General features: G+C 40.0%; 3 protein-coding genes across 6 annotated transcripts in view; 2 read left to right on the top strand and 1 right to left on the bottom strand.

Moving 5' to 3' along the window:
* rnf220b (ring finger protein 220b) overlaps positions 1–2,060 on the top strand; it is a 30,521-nt gene extending 28,461 nt beyond the window's left edge. For all 4 annotated transcript variants that reach the window (XM_074668496.1, XM_074668495.1, XM_074668494.1 and 1 more), the window contains 2 exons: positions 1,253–1,327; positions 1,467–2,060. In XM_074668496.1, coding sequence (XP_074524597.1) covers positions 1,253–1,327; positions 1,467–1,538 — 147 coding nt within the window. In that variant the 3' untranslated portion in view covers positions 1,539–2,060. The remainder of the gene's footprint in view (positions 1–1,252; positions 1,328–1,466) is intronic.
* Positions 2,061–3,013: 953 nt separating this feature from the next.
* guk1b (guanylate kinase 1b) lies at positions 3,014–9,138 on the top strand. Its single transcript, XM_074668756.1, has 8 exons — positions 3,014–3,139; positions 4,144–4,259; positions 4,492–4,533; positions 6,058–6,154; positions 8,040–8,178; positions 8,476–8,560; positions 8,645–8,730; positions 8,824–9,138. The coding sequence occupies exons 2-8, from the start codon at positions 4,148–4,150 to the stop codon at positions 8,854–8,856; spliced, it is 594 nt and encodes a 197-aa protein (XP_074524857.1). The 5' UTR covers positions 3,014–3,139; positions 4,144–4,147; the 3' UTR covers positions 8,857–9,138.
* Positions 9,139–9,573: 435 nt separating this feature from the next.
* The window catches only part of obscna (obscurin, cytoskeletal calmodulin and titin-interacting RhoGEF a), a 43,282-nt gene continuing 36,102 nt past the window's right edge, over positions 9,574–16,753 (bottom strand). Inside the window, exons 73-85 of the mRNA XM_074667884.1 lie at positions 16,707–16,752; positions 16,540–16,617; positions 14,646–16,380; positions 14,420–14,545; positions 14,189–14,311; positions 13,498–13,665; positions 13,233–13,338; positions 12,764–13,003; positions 11,822–12,045; positions 11,700–11,714; positions 11,362–11,458; positions 10,193–10,342; positions 9,574–10,116 (exon numbers count right to left, since the gene is read on the bottom strand). Of these exons, the coding sequence (XP_074523985.1) occupies positions 9,936–10,116; positions 10,193–10,342; positions 11,362–11,458; positions 11,700–11,714; positions 11,822–12,045; positions 12,764–13,003; positions 13,233–13,338; positions 13,498–13,665; positions 14,189–14,311; positions 14,420–14,545; positions 14,646–16,380; positions 16,540–16,617; positions 16,707–16,752 (3,289 nt within the window). The 3' untranslated portion in view covers positions 9,574–9,935. The remainder of the gene's footprint in view (positions 10,117–10,192; positions 10,343–11,361; positions 11,459–11,699; positions 11,715–11,821; positions 12,046–12,763; positions 13,004–13,232; positions 13,339–13,497; positions 13,666–14,188; positions 14,312–14,419; positions 14,546–14,645; positions 16,381–16,539; positions 16,618–16,706; position 16,753) is intronic.

Below are 16,753 nucleotides of genomic sequence, written 5' to 3'. Positions count from 1 at the left end.
ATTTTTATAAAGATTTATCAACATTTTATATGAAAAATTATTCACTGAGAAGTTTTAGTAGAAATGATCAAAACTAAATTCATTACAAGACTTATTCTCACCTTTTGCATATATTGTACTGTATAAAAAACAATGAACTTTTAGGCTATTTTACTGTATAAGACCTCATACATTGTCATCACTTAACAACTCTAAAACTCTCACTTTAATGCTCTAATGTTGAATTCAGACTTGTATTTAAGAGGCGTGATGTGGTTTAAGGTGATGAATTATCTTAAGGATTTGATATTGTAAGATAATTGCTCCTTATCCAGTTGGCAAAGATATTTTTGAAAAACATATTGCTGTGCTTGGATGTCTCCTTTTTCACTAGAAGTCTACTGAAGCTCTGTCTAACACTCAATTACTCAAGTACAGCGTGTAATTTCTAAAGCTAGAGATGACACGATAGCCACTGAGCATTAACAGCTTTTTTTTCTTGTTTATTTGAAAATATTTTTTCAAAAGAAAAATCTGCAGTAATTGATAATTTCCTTTTTTTTTTTTCTTGTATTCTTCTTTACACTTTTTGCTGCCTGACCGATGACCCTTATAATGTTTTCTCTTTTATGAGGGAGATGTTGTGTTCCTTTTATTGAAAAATATGAAAAGCACCTTAAAAAGGCTTGTGATTTTTTTCTTCTTCTTTTTGATCACTTCAGATGCACAATTTCCTTTTTTTTTTCTTTTTTTTGTGTTATTATTGACCCCTTCCAAACTCCAAATCTCTCAACCAAAATTGTTAATGTGACCATTTACTCAGCTCCTTGTTTATACTAAAAAAATAATAATGAAAAGAAATGATGAGGCATCATCAGTGGGGTTGTAAAAACTCAGATACATCATAACATAATGATATAATAATAGTAATAATAATATTAATAATAATACATAATGTTTTACACACCTGCTATTTCCTCTCTTGTTCCAGTTCCTTGTTGAAAGTTTCAATGGAGGGTGTTCAATAGGTTCAGCTCAGGGTTACATCAGATGTCTTGTATAAAGAAACTATAGTCCTGAAAAATGGTGGCCTGGATTTGCCATATGCCATTCTCCATTCTCTGGTCTCAGTTTCTTCCTTTACTAGAGGATTCAATTAAAGTTTTTACTGGACCCTGTTTGCTTCCCTGATTGTTGTTCCATTATCAACATCTACTGGCAGCTTGTGGTACTGCACCCAAGGATCATCAGTATCTGCATTTTCTCTCTACAGGACACCTACACAACCCCACTCACCTCCATCCAGTGCTGGCATGTTCATTGTGAGGAGTGTTGGCTACGAACGCTGGTAAATATCACTTTTATTTATTTATTTTGGGATTTACTTATTCACTGATTTATTATTTACATACACGAAATCAAGTAAAGTTACTAAAGTTACTAAAGTTGTTTTGATCTGGTTTTCATTTCTCTTTTTTGTTCTTCAGGGAGCAAAGAAGTTGTGTCCTCAGTGCAACACCATCACCTCACCTGGAGACCTGAGGCGGGTCTTCCTGTGATGCAGCCATTCACTCAGGGAGGGGAGGGACCTCTTCTGTTTTGACCAATCAGGGGTGGACTTGTGGGCAGCTGGCCTGTCATGGACTCACACCTCTTCTTCCGCCTCAGTCTTTCCTGAATCCTACCTGTTCATCAGTGTACCCCTAACATCCACTTATTTCTAACAGTTTCAAAAACAGCAAGTGTGACTTTTGACCTTCCCTCACATCCCTGTACAATAACCACACATTCCTGAAACATCTAACACCAACTGTGAGCTCAGGCACTAAAAACAAGAAGAATAAACGCTTTGGGATAAATAAAGATTTTTCTAATCCTTTTTCTGTTTTATGAGAAAAAACAATTCAGTTGAATCTCATTCAGAGCACATGTATATAATTTGTGTATGTTTGGATTGGTGTGTATATGTTGACTATAGCTGAATAACCAGACTGTATGTACTGTACAGTTTGTCTTGCGTATTTTATTTGTTATTATTATGATTCATTTAACTCCTGTAGGTTTGACACATTTGCAGTAACTTCATCACCTTTTGTCTTTCTCATCTTTGTGTTTCTTTGTATAGAATCATTAAATCTAATTTTATCAGTGTTACTAAAATAAAATGTCTGTCTAAAAGCTGTCATTTTTTTTGTTTATTTTTTACACAGTTTAAATAATCACCTGTTGAACCTGTGAAAGCAGCAACATATCCTGTTGTTCAGGCAGGTCCATGGCCTTCAGTAATAACACTGTAGTGTCTTTAACCTTTAAGAAGTGGGTCGGTGCAGGATTAGCCAGGCAGAGCCCATCACAGCTCATATGGAGTCAAGGGACGCTAAACCCTGCTATTCTGAGCTTTAACTGTGCAGCGGGCAGGAGACCACTGAGGGCATGACACCACAGGGGTCAAATACATCACAGAGAGGAAATCATCACAATCATAACAGTTTTATATGGGCTGAAAGTGCTGTAAAGTGATCCTGGGGAGTAAAACTTGGTTGATTTTTTTTTAGGTCAGTCTACAGATGATTTGGGAAAGGTTATACAATAGCGAGTGAAATGTGTTCATTTTAACCACTTACAGTTACGAGCACTCAAATAGAGCTGCCAATTAGATCGTGACGCCTTCACTTCTTAGAAGGTGCAACTTTGAATGTTCACTTAAAGAAGAAAAATATGTGGGCCAATTATCCAAAATCAAAAGGTCAACAAAAATAGACATCAGCGATATCTGAGCTTTAATTTTTTACAAAATTAAAAAACATAATAATGTGGTGTCTCAGCAACAGTTATCAAATCTGTAAACAAATATAACTTGTGTCCTCCACTTTTACCTGGTTTGCAAACTGCCTGAGGACGTGAATAAACACAAGCCAGCATGCTCGCGCTTGATTGGTCAGTGAGCTGAAGAGAGCTGGTGGTAATTCAGATTGACAGTGAGCTGCTTCAGTGAATCAGTGTGACACACAAACACACACACACACACACACACACACACACACACACACACACACAAATACACACGCTACCACATTCATCTTACAGAGTCCATTAAGGAGTCGGGCCGAAGACTCACCTGCGATTCAGCAGCAGACTGTTACAGGAGGTGTTACAGAAGGTAAGCTGCAACTTTTGTCTCGTTATTAACAGAAATATTTGAATCTGCAAAATAACATAAACATGAAAGACAGTGTATTGGGCTGTAGAGCTCATAAAAAGCTTTTAGAGAGTCCTCTAGCTGATTAAATGTAGCCTGATAAATGTCTGCCTTTGTAGTAAATACAAAGTTAATAAAAGATTGGCTCCTTAATGTGGTTATTATGATGTTTTTTTGTGTAAAAACCTTTTAAAAAGTGAAAGAAGACAGCAAAAATTAATTTGTGACTCTTCATCTGATCCTGCTGTCGAAGCGAAGAAAAGAGCATAATATCATTGAATTCAATACAGAAGAAGGATTTTTTGCAGTCACGGACTTTAAGTAATTATATCAATGGAGATTTTAATTGAACTTATTTAAAAGTGTCCCTGAAACATTACCTTGTCTCAGTGCAGAAGGTAAACAGGTCACCTGTCCTGGACCCTATGTGCCGCCTGGCCCAGATCCAATTAATCCTGCTGACCGACCTGCCATGACTTCATTAACAGGCATTCTTAACATTAACCTCAGGGCCTCTGGCTGTCTAACGAGTCTGCAATTAGGACTGAGACATGTTTAAGTATTTTAATTGAGGGAATAGGAAGTATAATTTCCAAACTGTCAATTAATTATCAGTGAAGTTTTAAACCACAGGAGCAAAGGTCTGCTCCACAAACCTCTGTGTGCATGTTGGGATGTTTCCTCCTGACAGTGTTATGGTTAAGGGGAGCTCAGATCAAAGGATTAGTCTTACTTCTCATTAGACAGTTAACAGGACAGATGGTGAGCTGGACCAACACTGCAAGAGGAAGGGCAGAGATTCAAATAGCTGGTGTAAGTGGTGTTTTAACCAAAAATGTCATCCTGTCTTCTCCACATCTTTCATGTTCAGTGATCTCCAGGACAAAAAAAGTCATATTTTAATCTGCACTTGGCACAAACATTAGGCTCACTTTGTCGCTACACTCCCTGTCTGTCTGTGCCAGAACAATGTCAGGACCGAGGCCTGTGGTGCTGAGCGGCCCCTCCGGAGCGGGGAAAAGCACTCTGATGAAGAGGCTGATGAAGGAGCACGAGGGCGTCTTTGGACTCAGCGTGTCACGTACGTCTCTGTGCCAACTGGCTCTTGGCTTCAGCTGCAAAAACATCCTGTCTGTGGGAGAAGTAGGACAGCAGAGTCACTCAGTGTCTCGACCTGATGGTCTAACTCTGCGTCAGCCAAGAATAGAAGTTGTTTGTTTCATTGCAGCACCTTAAAAGTTTACAGAAAGAACATCTGATGATTTATTACCTTCTTTCTGGGTGTGTTTTAAAATGAAGTCTTCTCCTTACAGACACAACAAGGAACCCTCGACCAGGAGAGGAAGATGGCAAAGGTACAGCAGGTTTAGTCCAACTTTCTAGTCCACTGATTCAACATGCAGGAGCCCTGGACTTGGATTGGATTTTAAACCTCTGCTTTTTTGTTTCTAAGCAAAGTTCCCCTGCCTCTACCCTGCCTACCCACTCTAAAAAACAAATAACCAACACCAGCAACACTTCTTACTCCCAAGTGAACTGCACAAATGGTTTTGTCCCCCTGTTTAGCTCCCCTGGTTAGAAGGGATAAACCTCTCTTTGTGCCTTTGCTTTCTCCATAGGGCTGAACAAGCTCCCCTTGCTTCTGGGGGCTACTTTACTGCCCGTAGCAGACGTCTTTTCCTCTGAGGACTTAGAAATGTCGAGCTCATTTTCGTGTCCAAACGAATCAGAAACCACAGATAAAGGTGACCCTAAGTGTGATTCCTGATCACAGTTTTTTAAAGGCAGAGGGATGGGGGTTACTTTCATCATCCTGGCACGCTCTCATTGAATTTTGTAGGAACAAGACGCGTGATAATCAAAACAAAAAGAAAAAAAAAAACATGTAAGGATTCAGGATCAAACAGTCTGCACTTTGGAGTAAAAAGCTTTTGAAAATAGCCCCCTGTGATGCCTTGGTAGAGACCCCCCTGTGTCCAGTCCTGTGAAGTTTTATGTCCAAAAAAAAAAAACCTGTCCTGCTTCCTCTGTAGCTGATAGAGCATGATCATTTGTAACCAACCATTAGCATCACTGGAGAAAGATCCAAAAAGTAAAGTTTCCAAACATAAGTTAAACATGTGGGATAATACTCTGACCAACAGTCCTTTATTAGACGCAGCTCAGAAAGCTGTTCAGGTCTTCATTAGTGCTGACACTCTTGGACAATGAATGGCTTGTTATTAATCCTTCATTTGCTCCATTAATAAAAACAAACAACAGTGTATTCTGCTCGCCATGAGTCAGAATTACATACTTGTTTCCACTGCTGGTTTCAGAGTGCTGATTAAAAGCAACCCAACATTCTTTCAGGCTTATTATCGATTTGTTTACAGCACAGCCACTTCCTATCCAGCTTTTCTCTTCAGATTGTTACTCCAGTCTGAGCAGACTCCTTCATGTTGTCATGCTAATGATTGTGTGCTGTCGCAGGGCCCATTAGTGGTGGTGGTTGTAGTAACGTGTTTGTCTCTAAAACTCGGCTGTTTTAGATCCCCAGAGGTTGTTAGGATGTGTCAAAATAATGTGTGCTGTGACAGTTACACTAATGACATCATTAGAAAGCAGCTGACAAAAAAACATGTTTCTCATCTTTGCTTCTCTCTTAGAAACGACTGCATACTGTTTTTATATATTTATATAAATTTAACACAGAGGAACAAATTAAGCTCCAAGGACATCATATGCTTGAATACCCAACATCAGCCAAACAAAACTCAATTTATAGCATCATCTGTTTGGCCTGTGGATTTTACTTGTATCTGTTTTACAAACTGTAGGGAGTGTTGTTCATGTTTTCCAGAAAGTGACAAGTTTATTTTAAAAATTGCATCTTACAGACTATCACTTCACGACGAGAGAGGCCATGCAGGAGGGAATTGAAAATGGAGACTTCATAGAAAACGCAGAGTTTTCTGGAAACCTGTATGGAACAAGGTAACTACATCAATCACTGCTATGATGGCTCTTTTTTATTATTTCTCTGAGAGGTTGCTGTTATTTTTTGGTGGTCTAAATACTGTATGGTTTAAAAGAAATACACCCTGGGGCCTCATATAAGAGAGTACCCTTAAGGATTAGCTGCAGAGATCAGCGGGATATATAACATTCAGGTCACAGATGGAGCTGTAACCGCATTACGTCAAAAAGAGCAGCGCTGTGGCTCAGCACCATGAGAGTTAGGTGTAATCTCTTCCTCTTTTTTGAGATAACAAACACTCACTGAAGCACAAGACTGAGCAGCTGGGGTCGATGCAGAGATCCTCTTAACTTTGACACTACCTACAATATAACGTGTTCACACTGAGAACATGACAAGACATGTGAACTACCCAGGTTAAGATGTGGTCTCTTTTCTGCTCTGACAAACTGTCATTCTTTAAATGCGGTGCCTTTTGGGTCATAGAAATGGTTAAAAAAAATAATAATAATAAAAAAAAAAAATCTTTTTTTATTTTATTTTGATGTCTCTTAAAAACATGACTCTAAGCTTTATGAAAAGCATAAAGGTCAATCTCATTCTGCTAAATTTAATATATTTTTTAAAGTTTTAAAAATATATGTCACAATGAATGTGTCCACTGTGTTGTGTCCACTGTGTTGTGTTATCCAAATAAGGATAACACGGTGGTCAATTTTACAGCAAAAATAGCTTTTAGCCTAGCTTCATTAGCATTTAAGTTAACAGAATTTTGGATAGCTGACAAGAAATCAACATTTTTACTAGGGCTCCACGATATTGGAAAAAACTGACATTGCGATTTTTGGGGGGGTTGGGATATATTGCGATAAATATTGCGATATTAAAAAAAAAATAGTTTTCACCAGATGACTTGAATAGCTCTGTTTGGGAAGAATTTGGTTGACTCACAATGACACCATTGTATTCCTATAATATCGTTAAATCCAGGCTAAGGGGATTTATCTGTGAATTATGAAGATTGCTGTATATGAAAGGGATCCAGGAGGCCATGTCTCTGTACAAAATAGAATAGGTTTCAATTTCAGTTGCTTTTTTTCCATTTCTCCAATAAATGGGGGAAATCGCATCACAAGCGCGATGTGACTATTGCGCATGCGCATATTGCGACGGCGATGTTCTAACAATATATTGTGCAGGCCTAATTTTTACCCAGGAACCTTTTAAAATTATATTTGATAATTTTCTTCATAAAATTGTGATAACACGGTGGACATTTTATGATTGACCATATTAGATCTTCATCATAAAAGAGTAACTTTAATAAAATGAACAAAAGAAAAGTGAGTAATCTTACCACTGTTTAATTCCTCTCTTGTGGAATGACATCACAACAAAAGACTCCATCATGCTGTCATGTGGGTGGAGCCTTCTTAAAGGTACAGTACCTTAGAATAACAAGGTGGACACTGAATCCAGGGACAAATATTAAACTGCAATTTTCGACAAAAATATGTTTGCTGATGAAATGATCAAATATTTAAAGAATTCCTTATAGATTAATAACAATATCCAGAAATATTTTGGAAATTTTTTTTTAAAAAGAAACATACTTTTCTTGAACAAAACAGTGGAAAGGGCACTGGGGACATGGCAAAATAGCACATTTTAAAAATTTTTGAATGGTATTTTAAAAAACTGTTTAAGTTTTATGAGTTATATACTTGTGTTTTTAACAGATAATTAATGAAATTTTACTGAAATAAAAAGTTTTTTTTTTTTTTTAATTCTATTATATTCAGAAAATACAGCTGGATTTAGGCTGGGGACGCAAAAGGCACCGCATTTAAAGAATGAATTCAAATGCTGTTTTTTTAATGTATCATTGCATTAATTTTCCAGTAAATCAGCCATAGAAGACGTTCAGGCCAAAAACCTCATCTGCATCTTAGATGTGGACATCCAGGGCGTGAGGAGGATTAAAGAGACCGACCTGAACCCCATCTACATCTCCATCCAGCCTCCCTCCATGGATATCCTGGTAATTCTCCACCTTGCTAAAACATCATTAATTTAATACACTTCAATTATAAAAAAAAATTATATTCAGATTTTGTGAAATGTAGTGTTTAAAGGAGAAAGACAGACAGAAAATTAATGAAATCTGTATTCTAAGACTGCCACATTTGATTTACTGCTATGACTGTTGCTACAGATGATGAACATTTGATTTATTTGTGAAAATAAACTAAAGCATATGCTGCCATGGGATTTTCAGTGAACTTAAGATGCTCTTGTTGCAAACATGACAACTTAAGTCTTTCCTTTCCTCTCTCAGGAAAAGCGTCTCAGAGACAGGCAGACGGAGACAGAGGAGAGTTTACAGAAACGGCTGGAGGCAGCACGCATCGACATGGAGCTCAGTAAGTTTCTCAGCAGCTCTTGTTAGGACGTGAGTCTAAAATAAACAAAGCTAACTGGGGCTGATTTATTGTCTTTTCAATAAGGCAAGGAGCCTGGAGTGTTTGATGTTGTTATCATCAACGATGACTTAGAGAGAGCCTACGAGGAGCTCAAAGATATCCTTAATGAAGTGAGTAAAACATCAAATATCCCTGCTCTCACTGACTTCATCTTTTGTAGGTTTTTACAAAGACCTTCATTCTCCATCTTTCTTCTTTAACAGGAAATAAAGAAAGTTCAGGAAGCCCAATCCTAAGAAGGAAACAGAGACATGATCTTTCTGCTTCTGGAGAATAGAAGCGAGGCTTTGGACTCTGGCCTGAATTAGTTCACCTTCATGGAGTCATCTGGTGAAAAACTTTTTCTTTTACCCTCTTTAAGGGTCAGAGTACCACTCAGGGCACACTCAGAGTCGATCGAGTAAACAAAAGAGACTACAAAGACAAACTGGGAAAAAAGTAGAGGGGAGGGGGGATAGGGTTGTGTTAGATTTAGTCCAATTAGTGGTTAATTTTTAGGTCACAAAATCACAGCCCAGCTGGCTCAGCTGCAACTGAAAAAAAAAGAGTTGACAAAGATGCTGGTTGCAGTGCAACGTTTGGTTTGTGTAACCCAAAGTTTGTGTTTTTTTCATCAAGTCAGTGTTTCATTCACACACAGAAAACTGTTTCTTTTTCACTTAGTTGTTTTGTTGAGTTAACACTCAGTAGAAATCATTTCAATCATAGTTCAGAGTGTTTTAAAACCTTTCTGTGATTTTTCTCATGTACTGATCAAATAATGGCTCCCATGAAGAATTAAATCTGTTCATCTGAAGTACTATCACTGCAAATGTTATGTTTGAATGACTTGCACACATGTCTTGGTGTTTGTATACAATTGTGTCTGAATAAATGATGTGAGAAAACAAATGATTGGTGGCATAAAATGAATATCTTTATTCTCTTAACCATTCAAAAGTTAAGCAGTAGGAACCTTCCAATGAATTCTTCTATTTGAGTTAAACTATAATTCAAAGGTTAAACATGACATCTTTTAATATATTTATCACTCTTCACTCTCACTTCATTTTTTTCTTGCAACTCTGATGAAATGTCCCAAAAATCAAAATTGTACAACTCATGCAGTCGCTGCTTCAACTAAACCTTATCCCTGATATGTTTTCATATAAACCAACACAAACACATTTACAAGCTAATGGATAAGATACACAAAATAAAACATATTAAGACGGATCACATTTCAAAGTCAGAGGATCTAAAGTGATTTCAATCAGGACAGAGACACACAGGAACGCTTCATGTGCTGGTGAAAAGAAACCTCTACAGTGTATCCTCACTGAAAAAAGGGACCCTGGAGTTTTGTGTGGACCTGGTCTCGTTTCTCCTCCTTCTGCTTGAGGTACTCTTTAAGCTTGTCTGTAGAAAAACACACTTTGGAGGGTCTGGATTTGTGTGGGGTACGATGTGCACGTAGCCAAGGGTTCTGAAGACACTCCGCTGCAGTGGGTCTTCCCCTGAATTCAAGTTAGAAAACACAGATTAGAGCTCTTCATTCACAAATGATCTGAGATTTCTGGTATTTTTTCTCACCAGGATTTATTGTTCAGGCTGCTCTTCATGAAGTTTAAAGCTCCCTCAGACAGACCGGGATAGCAGCGTCCGAACTGGATCTTCCCTTTTTTGATATTTTTGTCTTGATCCCGGCTGTGCTCTGCATAAAACGGGCTGTCTGCACTCAACCTGGTGATCAAAAAAAAACATTTTCAACAAAGTGAAATATACACAAAACATGCAGACAGAACAAACACTGAAGATTCAGACGGTAGCTTTAATGACATCACAAAAGACTTTAAAAACTAATGACTTGCTTTCTATAAACTTGTGTTAAAACAAATATTTGTATCGCAGAACAGAAAAGAAAAAGGATGAAGTCTTCAGAAGAAGTTATCTTTTATCTGGTGTAAGTTATGAATCTTTGAAAAATGTAAGAAAAAGGATTTATGCTGCATGGGAAGCAAAAGTATCAACAGATGTATCATTTTAGGTGTTAAAGGGACAGTTCAGTTTTTTTGAAGTGGGGTTGTATGAGCTCTATGTGACCACTAAGGACATTAGATACAGTAGAAAGTTGTCTCCTCTCCCTCAGTAAGACACAAACTGTAATCGATGGTGACGAGGAAATAGGCGCTAACAGGGAAAGAGGGTACCAAATTCAAAGGCTATTTTCTCTGCCTACAAGAACTAAAATCAAAAAGTAATACCACAGTTTAAGAGTACGCTACATAAAATATTTTTAAGTGCATTAAGTCTTTGGAAATATAAACATTTAACCGGACCTAACTAACTGGTCATGTGTCCTTCCGCTCAGCGCCAGTGCGCTCCGTCCCCCCTCCTCCTTTCAGCTGTAGGGAATGTAAACAAGCCATGCTTCAGGCGCCAGTTACAGACATAAATGTTTATATTTCCAAAGACTTAATGCACTTAAAAAATATTTTATGTAGCATACTCTTAAACTGTGGTATTACTTTTTGATTTTAGTTCTTGTAGGCAGAGAAAATAGCTTTTGAATCCAGTACGGTCTTTCCCTGTTTGCGCCTATGTCCTCGTCACCATGGATTACAGTTTGTGTCTTACTGAGGGAGAGGAGACAACTTTCTACTGCATCTAATGTCCTTAGTGGTCACATAGAGCTCATACAACCTCACTTCAAAAAAACTGAACTGTCCCTTTAAGATAACAAATCTTTTTTTTTCACTCACATGATGAACAACAGGACTCCTATGGCCCAAATGTCGGTCTCAGGCCCAACGCCCTGACCCTCCAGGATCTCCGGAGCTTTAGGGAGGACAATATAAACTGACAAAACAGACAGACACAGGAAACCATTCATAGGTGTTGTGCTGTTACTGACATACCACACGTACATGCCAAGTTGTCTGAATTAGGAAAATTGAACAACTTTGAAATAAACACATTTTTAAAATGACAAAGAGGTGAACTTGTTGTTAGGCTATAGTAGCTAGGGCTTGCTGATGAAGATGAAGTTAGGTTGAATTATTTCCATCCATCAAGCCGTCCTCCGTTAAAGAGTGTGTACCTTTGCGGCGGCGGTCTGTTGAAGGTCATGACAGTCAGAGGTTTAGTACATTAGAAGATTCTACCACAAGGCAAGCATTTAAATCTTTAGTCTGATTTTCCTGATTCAGAGTTTGTCTGTACCTTTGCTGTACGACAGGCCCTGGATGTGCTCTATCTGGAGAGGCTGACCCGGTGTGAAGGACTGGGCTGAGCCAAAGTCGATTATCTTCAGGTGGTTTCCATCATCCACCAGCATGTTGTCAGACTTCAGGTCCAGGTGGATGACTCGGCGGCTGTGAAGGTAGTCGACTGCACTCAGGACCTGAAACAGCAGCTCTGCCACTTGGGTCTCAGAGTACAGATCCCTGAGAAAAGAGAAAAACAAACAGGATCACACATTTCTGGTGTTTTGTTGTGTAAGAATTAAAGATAAAACAGAAGGTTTGTACTTCTTTTACTGGTTTCAGTAAGTCAATTTGTCTTTTCTTGGTTATCTTCAGAGTTGGCTCATATTTTTTGACTAAATCAACTTCATAAATGCTTCTTTAAATTGCACTAAACAATTCACTACATGATACTCATCACTACACTGCCTCTAACAGCATTTAAGTGTTTTTCCTGTCTCACTGACTTCTAGGATGTTTCATGTCAAATTATTTAGCAGTCTGTTCTCTCTGGATCATTTCTCCAACAGGACTCTGAGGAAAAATTAGTAGTACAAAAATCACGAGTTGAAAGCAGAGGTTTCTTTTTCTGTAATGGGAAAAGTCCCTTGACTGAACACTTAACGCAGATTTTTGCAGTGGAGCAAGAGAGGATGCAGTCATAGACAATGAGGAAAACATCCTTCAAAATAAAAGGGAGAAGCAGGACCTAATTTAATGTAAAAGACAGATACACCTACTTAAGCACAGTGTCATCTGGTAACATACCTAAAGTAAGAACAAATGCAGACGGGTGATTTCTTTCAGTGATACAATGTACATATTTTGAAACTGAATGCTTGTCGGCTTGCAGTCAGAAACCTGACCAAAGTACAAACAAAAACTGTTTGTGTCTTTCCACATGTTCCTCCAGCTGTACCTCATTGACAGACTGTAGAGCAGCTCCTTCCCTGGACACAGCTCCTCCACGAGCACCAGGTAGCGTGGGGTGATGTAAGCCGTGTGCAGCTGCACCAGATGAGGGTGATGAAGCCTCCTCAGGAGCTGGTATTCCCTCAGGACCAGCTGCCTCTGCTCTGCCTGGTAAGGAGTGATCTTTGCAGCGAAAACTTGGCTGGTCTCAGCATCCCTGCACAGGGTGACGACACTGAAACGACCTCTGAGAGAGCGATGAGAAGAAGAGATGGAGAAATTTTGAAAGTGGTTATGTTTTGCAGCACACTGAAAACCTTTAAGGTCCAAGGTTTTTTTTTGTAAGTTAAAACAAAAAAAGAAAAAAATATTGACCAACATATATGTTTAAAAAGGAACTGCTACATAAAAAAAAAACACATTTAAAAAAGTAAACCCTTATTCCATTTTGAAAGTTAATGAACTGAAGAGCTCACCTGTTGATCTCTGACAGGAAGTTGTAATGTTTGTGTGCTGTTTGTTGTTCCAACCCCGTGACCTTTGACCCCAGTGACTCAGTCTGGATTAGAGGAATCTGACTCTCTGTACACAGGGGGGACAGTTATAAACTCTAAAACTGAGCTGTCAAAAGGTAAAGTCATGTTTTGTGTTGTCTTGTTTCAAATGGTCAGATGTTAAAGCTTGAGTAAAGATATCAGTCACGTGCAGCAGTGAAAGTGTAACATGAAGTATTGTCCTTGCCCTCAGGATGAGTTGCCATAACAACAGGTGCCGAAGCATCACTAAAGGGTCCTGCTCCTGTCTTGGTGATGCAGCCCATCCTGAACACGTAAGACGCTCCTCTGGGTAAATCCTTCACCACATAGCAGCTATCAGTCACTTCCTCTGACAGGACCGTCCATTCCCCACCTGACAACAAGACCCAAGACACATGAGTTTTTCTCTCACTACAAGTTCATCTGATTCAAACAACAAAGGTCTTAGTGACATTTTCATTTAAGATATAAAATATCTGATGAGGTCAGAATCTTAAAAATGTCAGACATCAATCTGAAATCATTAAAAATGATTTTAAGTGTTTGGAACAAAAGCCAAAAACAAAAGGAGTTAATTTTTGTCATGAAATATTAAGTGTGGTTTATGTTTAGGTTTGTTTAGCTCTAGTTTAGTACAAGTACAAAACTGAGCTAGGTGGGAACGAAGCTTCTGCAAGCTTGTACAGAGTTCCACACTTGCCCATAACAATCTCATGACATGCAGCAATAACAAAGTACATACAAAATTCAGGAAAGACGAAGCAAAAGCAAGAAACACACAATTAGAAGGACGAGGACAGGGATCGGCAACAGGTTTTTCTTCAAATGCTTTTTGAAAGCAGAATAGGAGTAAATTTGATCTCCTGTTCACACAAGTGTAATCTCTGTGATCTCACCATCTGTACAGTACTGAACACAGTAGGTAACGGGGTCACTAGACTGGACTGGTCTCCAAACCAGCAGCACTCCACCCCCATCTAACTGGAAGACTTCAGCCTTGTTTGGACGAGCCGGCAGATCTGAAATGTACAGATTCAGACAAAAACCCAAAACAAGGGTTGGAGAACAATGAAGACAGAAAGATCATTAAATAAAAGAAAACAAGATACAGAAAGTATTTTAGTTACCTCTTGTTTTCAAGAATCCAGGTACTTTGAAAGAAGGTAAGAGTTTGGACGTCTTCTTTTTTGGACTCTCTAGACCACCTCGGTGCCTCTCTGGTGGAATGGGAGCTGATCCTTTTACTATAGGCCCTACAGTAAAAGAAAAAGAAGATGAAATTTATTGGATCAAATCACTTATTTCTATTATTATCAAAAAAAAAAAAAATCAGTAACGTTCACAGTCTCTCACCTCCTTTACTCACGTCCTCTTTACTAGAAGACCTTGTAAACAACTTGGTCAGGCTGGAAGCTGAAGCTCTCATTTTCTTCCTCAAAGACATGGTGGGTGTATCCGGCTTCATGATCTCTCCTAGCGTGGGCCCTAACTCTGTGTCATCCAGATGAGAGTACGAATGGCCGGTCCAGGACTGCCTACGGAAAATCTTAAGCAGTCCCAGCTTGGGTGACCTCCCAGTAGGTGGTCTAGCTTCGAGCGCAGGAGCAGATGCATGCCTCTGAAGGCCATGGCCCTCCTTCTTATCTCTGGATCTGGGGGGCCTCTCTGGAGCCTGGAGTGAGGAGAGACTGGGACTTGGGCTTGCTGTCAGTGAGGTCCCTGACTGGGCCCTGCTGTTTATTGACAGGTTGGGGTTGGAGCGGGTGCGGGTACGCGGCGGTGCCTGAGGTACCAATCTTCTGGGTTTCACTTCTTGCAATGAGTAAGGTGATGAAGAAATCAGAGGGTCGCCCTGATCTTCATACCCATCACTTTCCCCTGATCTGTATCTTCCTCTGAGATGACCATGACTCAGCTCCTCATAGGACCCGACTCGACTTGAAGACTCAGAGCCACCATGCTCCAAAGACGACTCAGCTAGAGACCCCTGGGAGCCAGCCTCTGCTTGCTCCTGATCCAGTCTGGGGCTCCTTCTGTCTCCAGCAAGGAAGCTGGAGGGAGCTGACGATCCCCCCGCCACTTGACTTCCTTGTGATGGAGCAACAGAGCCTCTTCTTCTCGTAGGTCTGCGAGGTGGGCCTGGGATGACCAACAAGTTTCTCTGGGCCACTTCATCATCTGTGAAATCTTCTTTCAGACTTTGGGAGCCTTCCTCCTCTGCAGACTTTGCTCGAGTTGGTGAGCTTGGTGATCGCCGAGAGGACTCATCCAGAGACCTGCTCCTCCTGTGAGGGGGTACATTAGAGTGGGCAAGGCCAACGCCGCTGTCAAAGGAACAGGACTTCTGCATTGTGGGCTGAACAGGAGCCCGTCGCTGTCCACGATTTGTCTCTGTGTCGTCCTCCACATATTCAATAAGAGGCTCATTTAAACGTCCTGAAAAGCTTCTGCGAAGTGGTTTGCGGCCTCTTTCCTGCTTTTTGGCCTGGAATTTGTCCCGCAGTGTCATGTGTCTGGCAGACATGGGTGAAAGTTGATGGGAAGTGTTGTAGAAAGTGCTTCGAATGACGCTGCCACGAGGGATACGACCTCCATCGCTCCCTGAACCTTCTTCCCCATCAGACATGTAGAGAGATGGACTGCTGTCTTTACTGAGCCGACGCTCTCTCTGAGGTGTATGTTGGAGCGAGACATCAGATGACGCCACTGACTGTCTGCTAATACTCCGCTCTATCGCACTTCTCCTTCCTAACATCTCTCCATCCTCTTCCTCCCCTAGTGTGAGCTCTTCCTCTTCCTCTGCATCAATGCGGAGTTTGGCAAAAGGCTCAGGGATGCGGGCTCTCTCTGTTAGAGGATCATAATCCTCTTCTGTTTCCTCTTCCTCCTCTTCAGTCTGGCTGTAGTGCTGGAAAAAGTCCCAGGAGTCAGCTTCATCGTACTCTGAGGAGGAGCCGCTGCTTGGAGAGCTGCTGCTGTGCTCCTGGGGCTCTCGAGGCACTGTGACTGCAGTGTCTCGTAGAGGTGCATCCAGCAGCTCTGGGATGGGCCTTAAAGTGAGGACTGACCCGATGCAAGTCAAAGAGCGCTGGAGCAATAAATGAAAAGTATTGGTGAGAGCAGATTTGGACATTTTGTAGTTTTGTTATGGAGAAAGTATATTTAAACATTATTGTTTAATAAAGCGGTAAACCATTTCTTCCGTCTTCTACATAGGTTTAAATATATGACAAAATAATTTACCAACCTGCCATTTTCTTTTTGAAATGAAGAGTTTCAAAATCTTTGTGTTGATCTCATCAGTATCTTCGCCTGCATGTTTATCCTGGAAGCACATATTTAACATAAAAATGTGTAACCAAATCAAAGGGCAGCAATGTTTTTTAACATCTATTAAGGTGTATATCCTCTCACCTGGAACCATTCGTGACCCAAGCATTCAAAGGCAGAGGGTCGCTTCC

The sequence above is a fragment of the Halichoeres trimaculatus genome, unplaced genomic scaffold, assembly GCF_033239565.1.
Source record: "Halichoeres trimaculatus isolate MK-OKI-2021-1 unplaced genomic scaffold, fHalTri1.1 fHalTri1_scaffold_4, whole genome shotgun sequence".
Taxonomy (NCBI): Eukaryota; Metazoa; Chordata; class Actinopteri; order Labriformes; family Labridae; genus Halichoeres; species Halichoeres trimaculatus.
The sequence above is the reverse complement of the archived record's forward strand: the minus strand, read 5'-3'. Positions and strand labels throughout refer to the sequence as shown.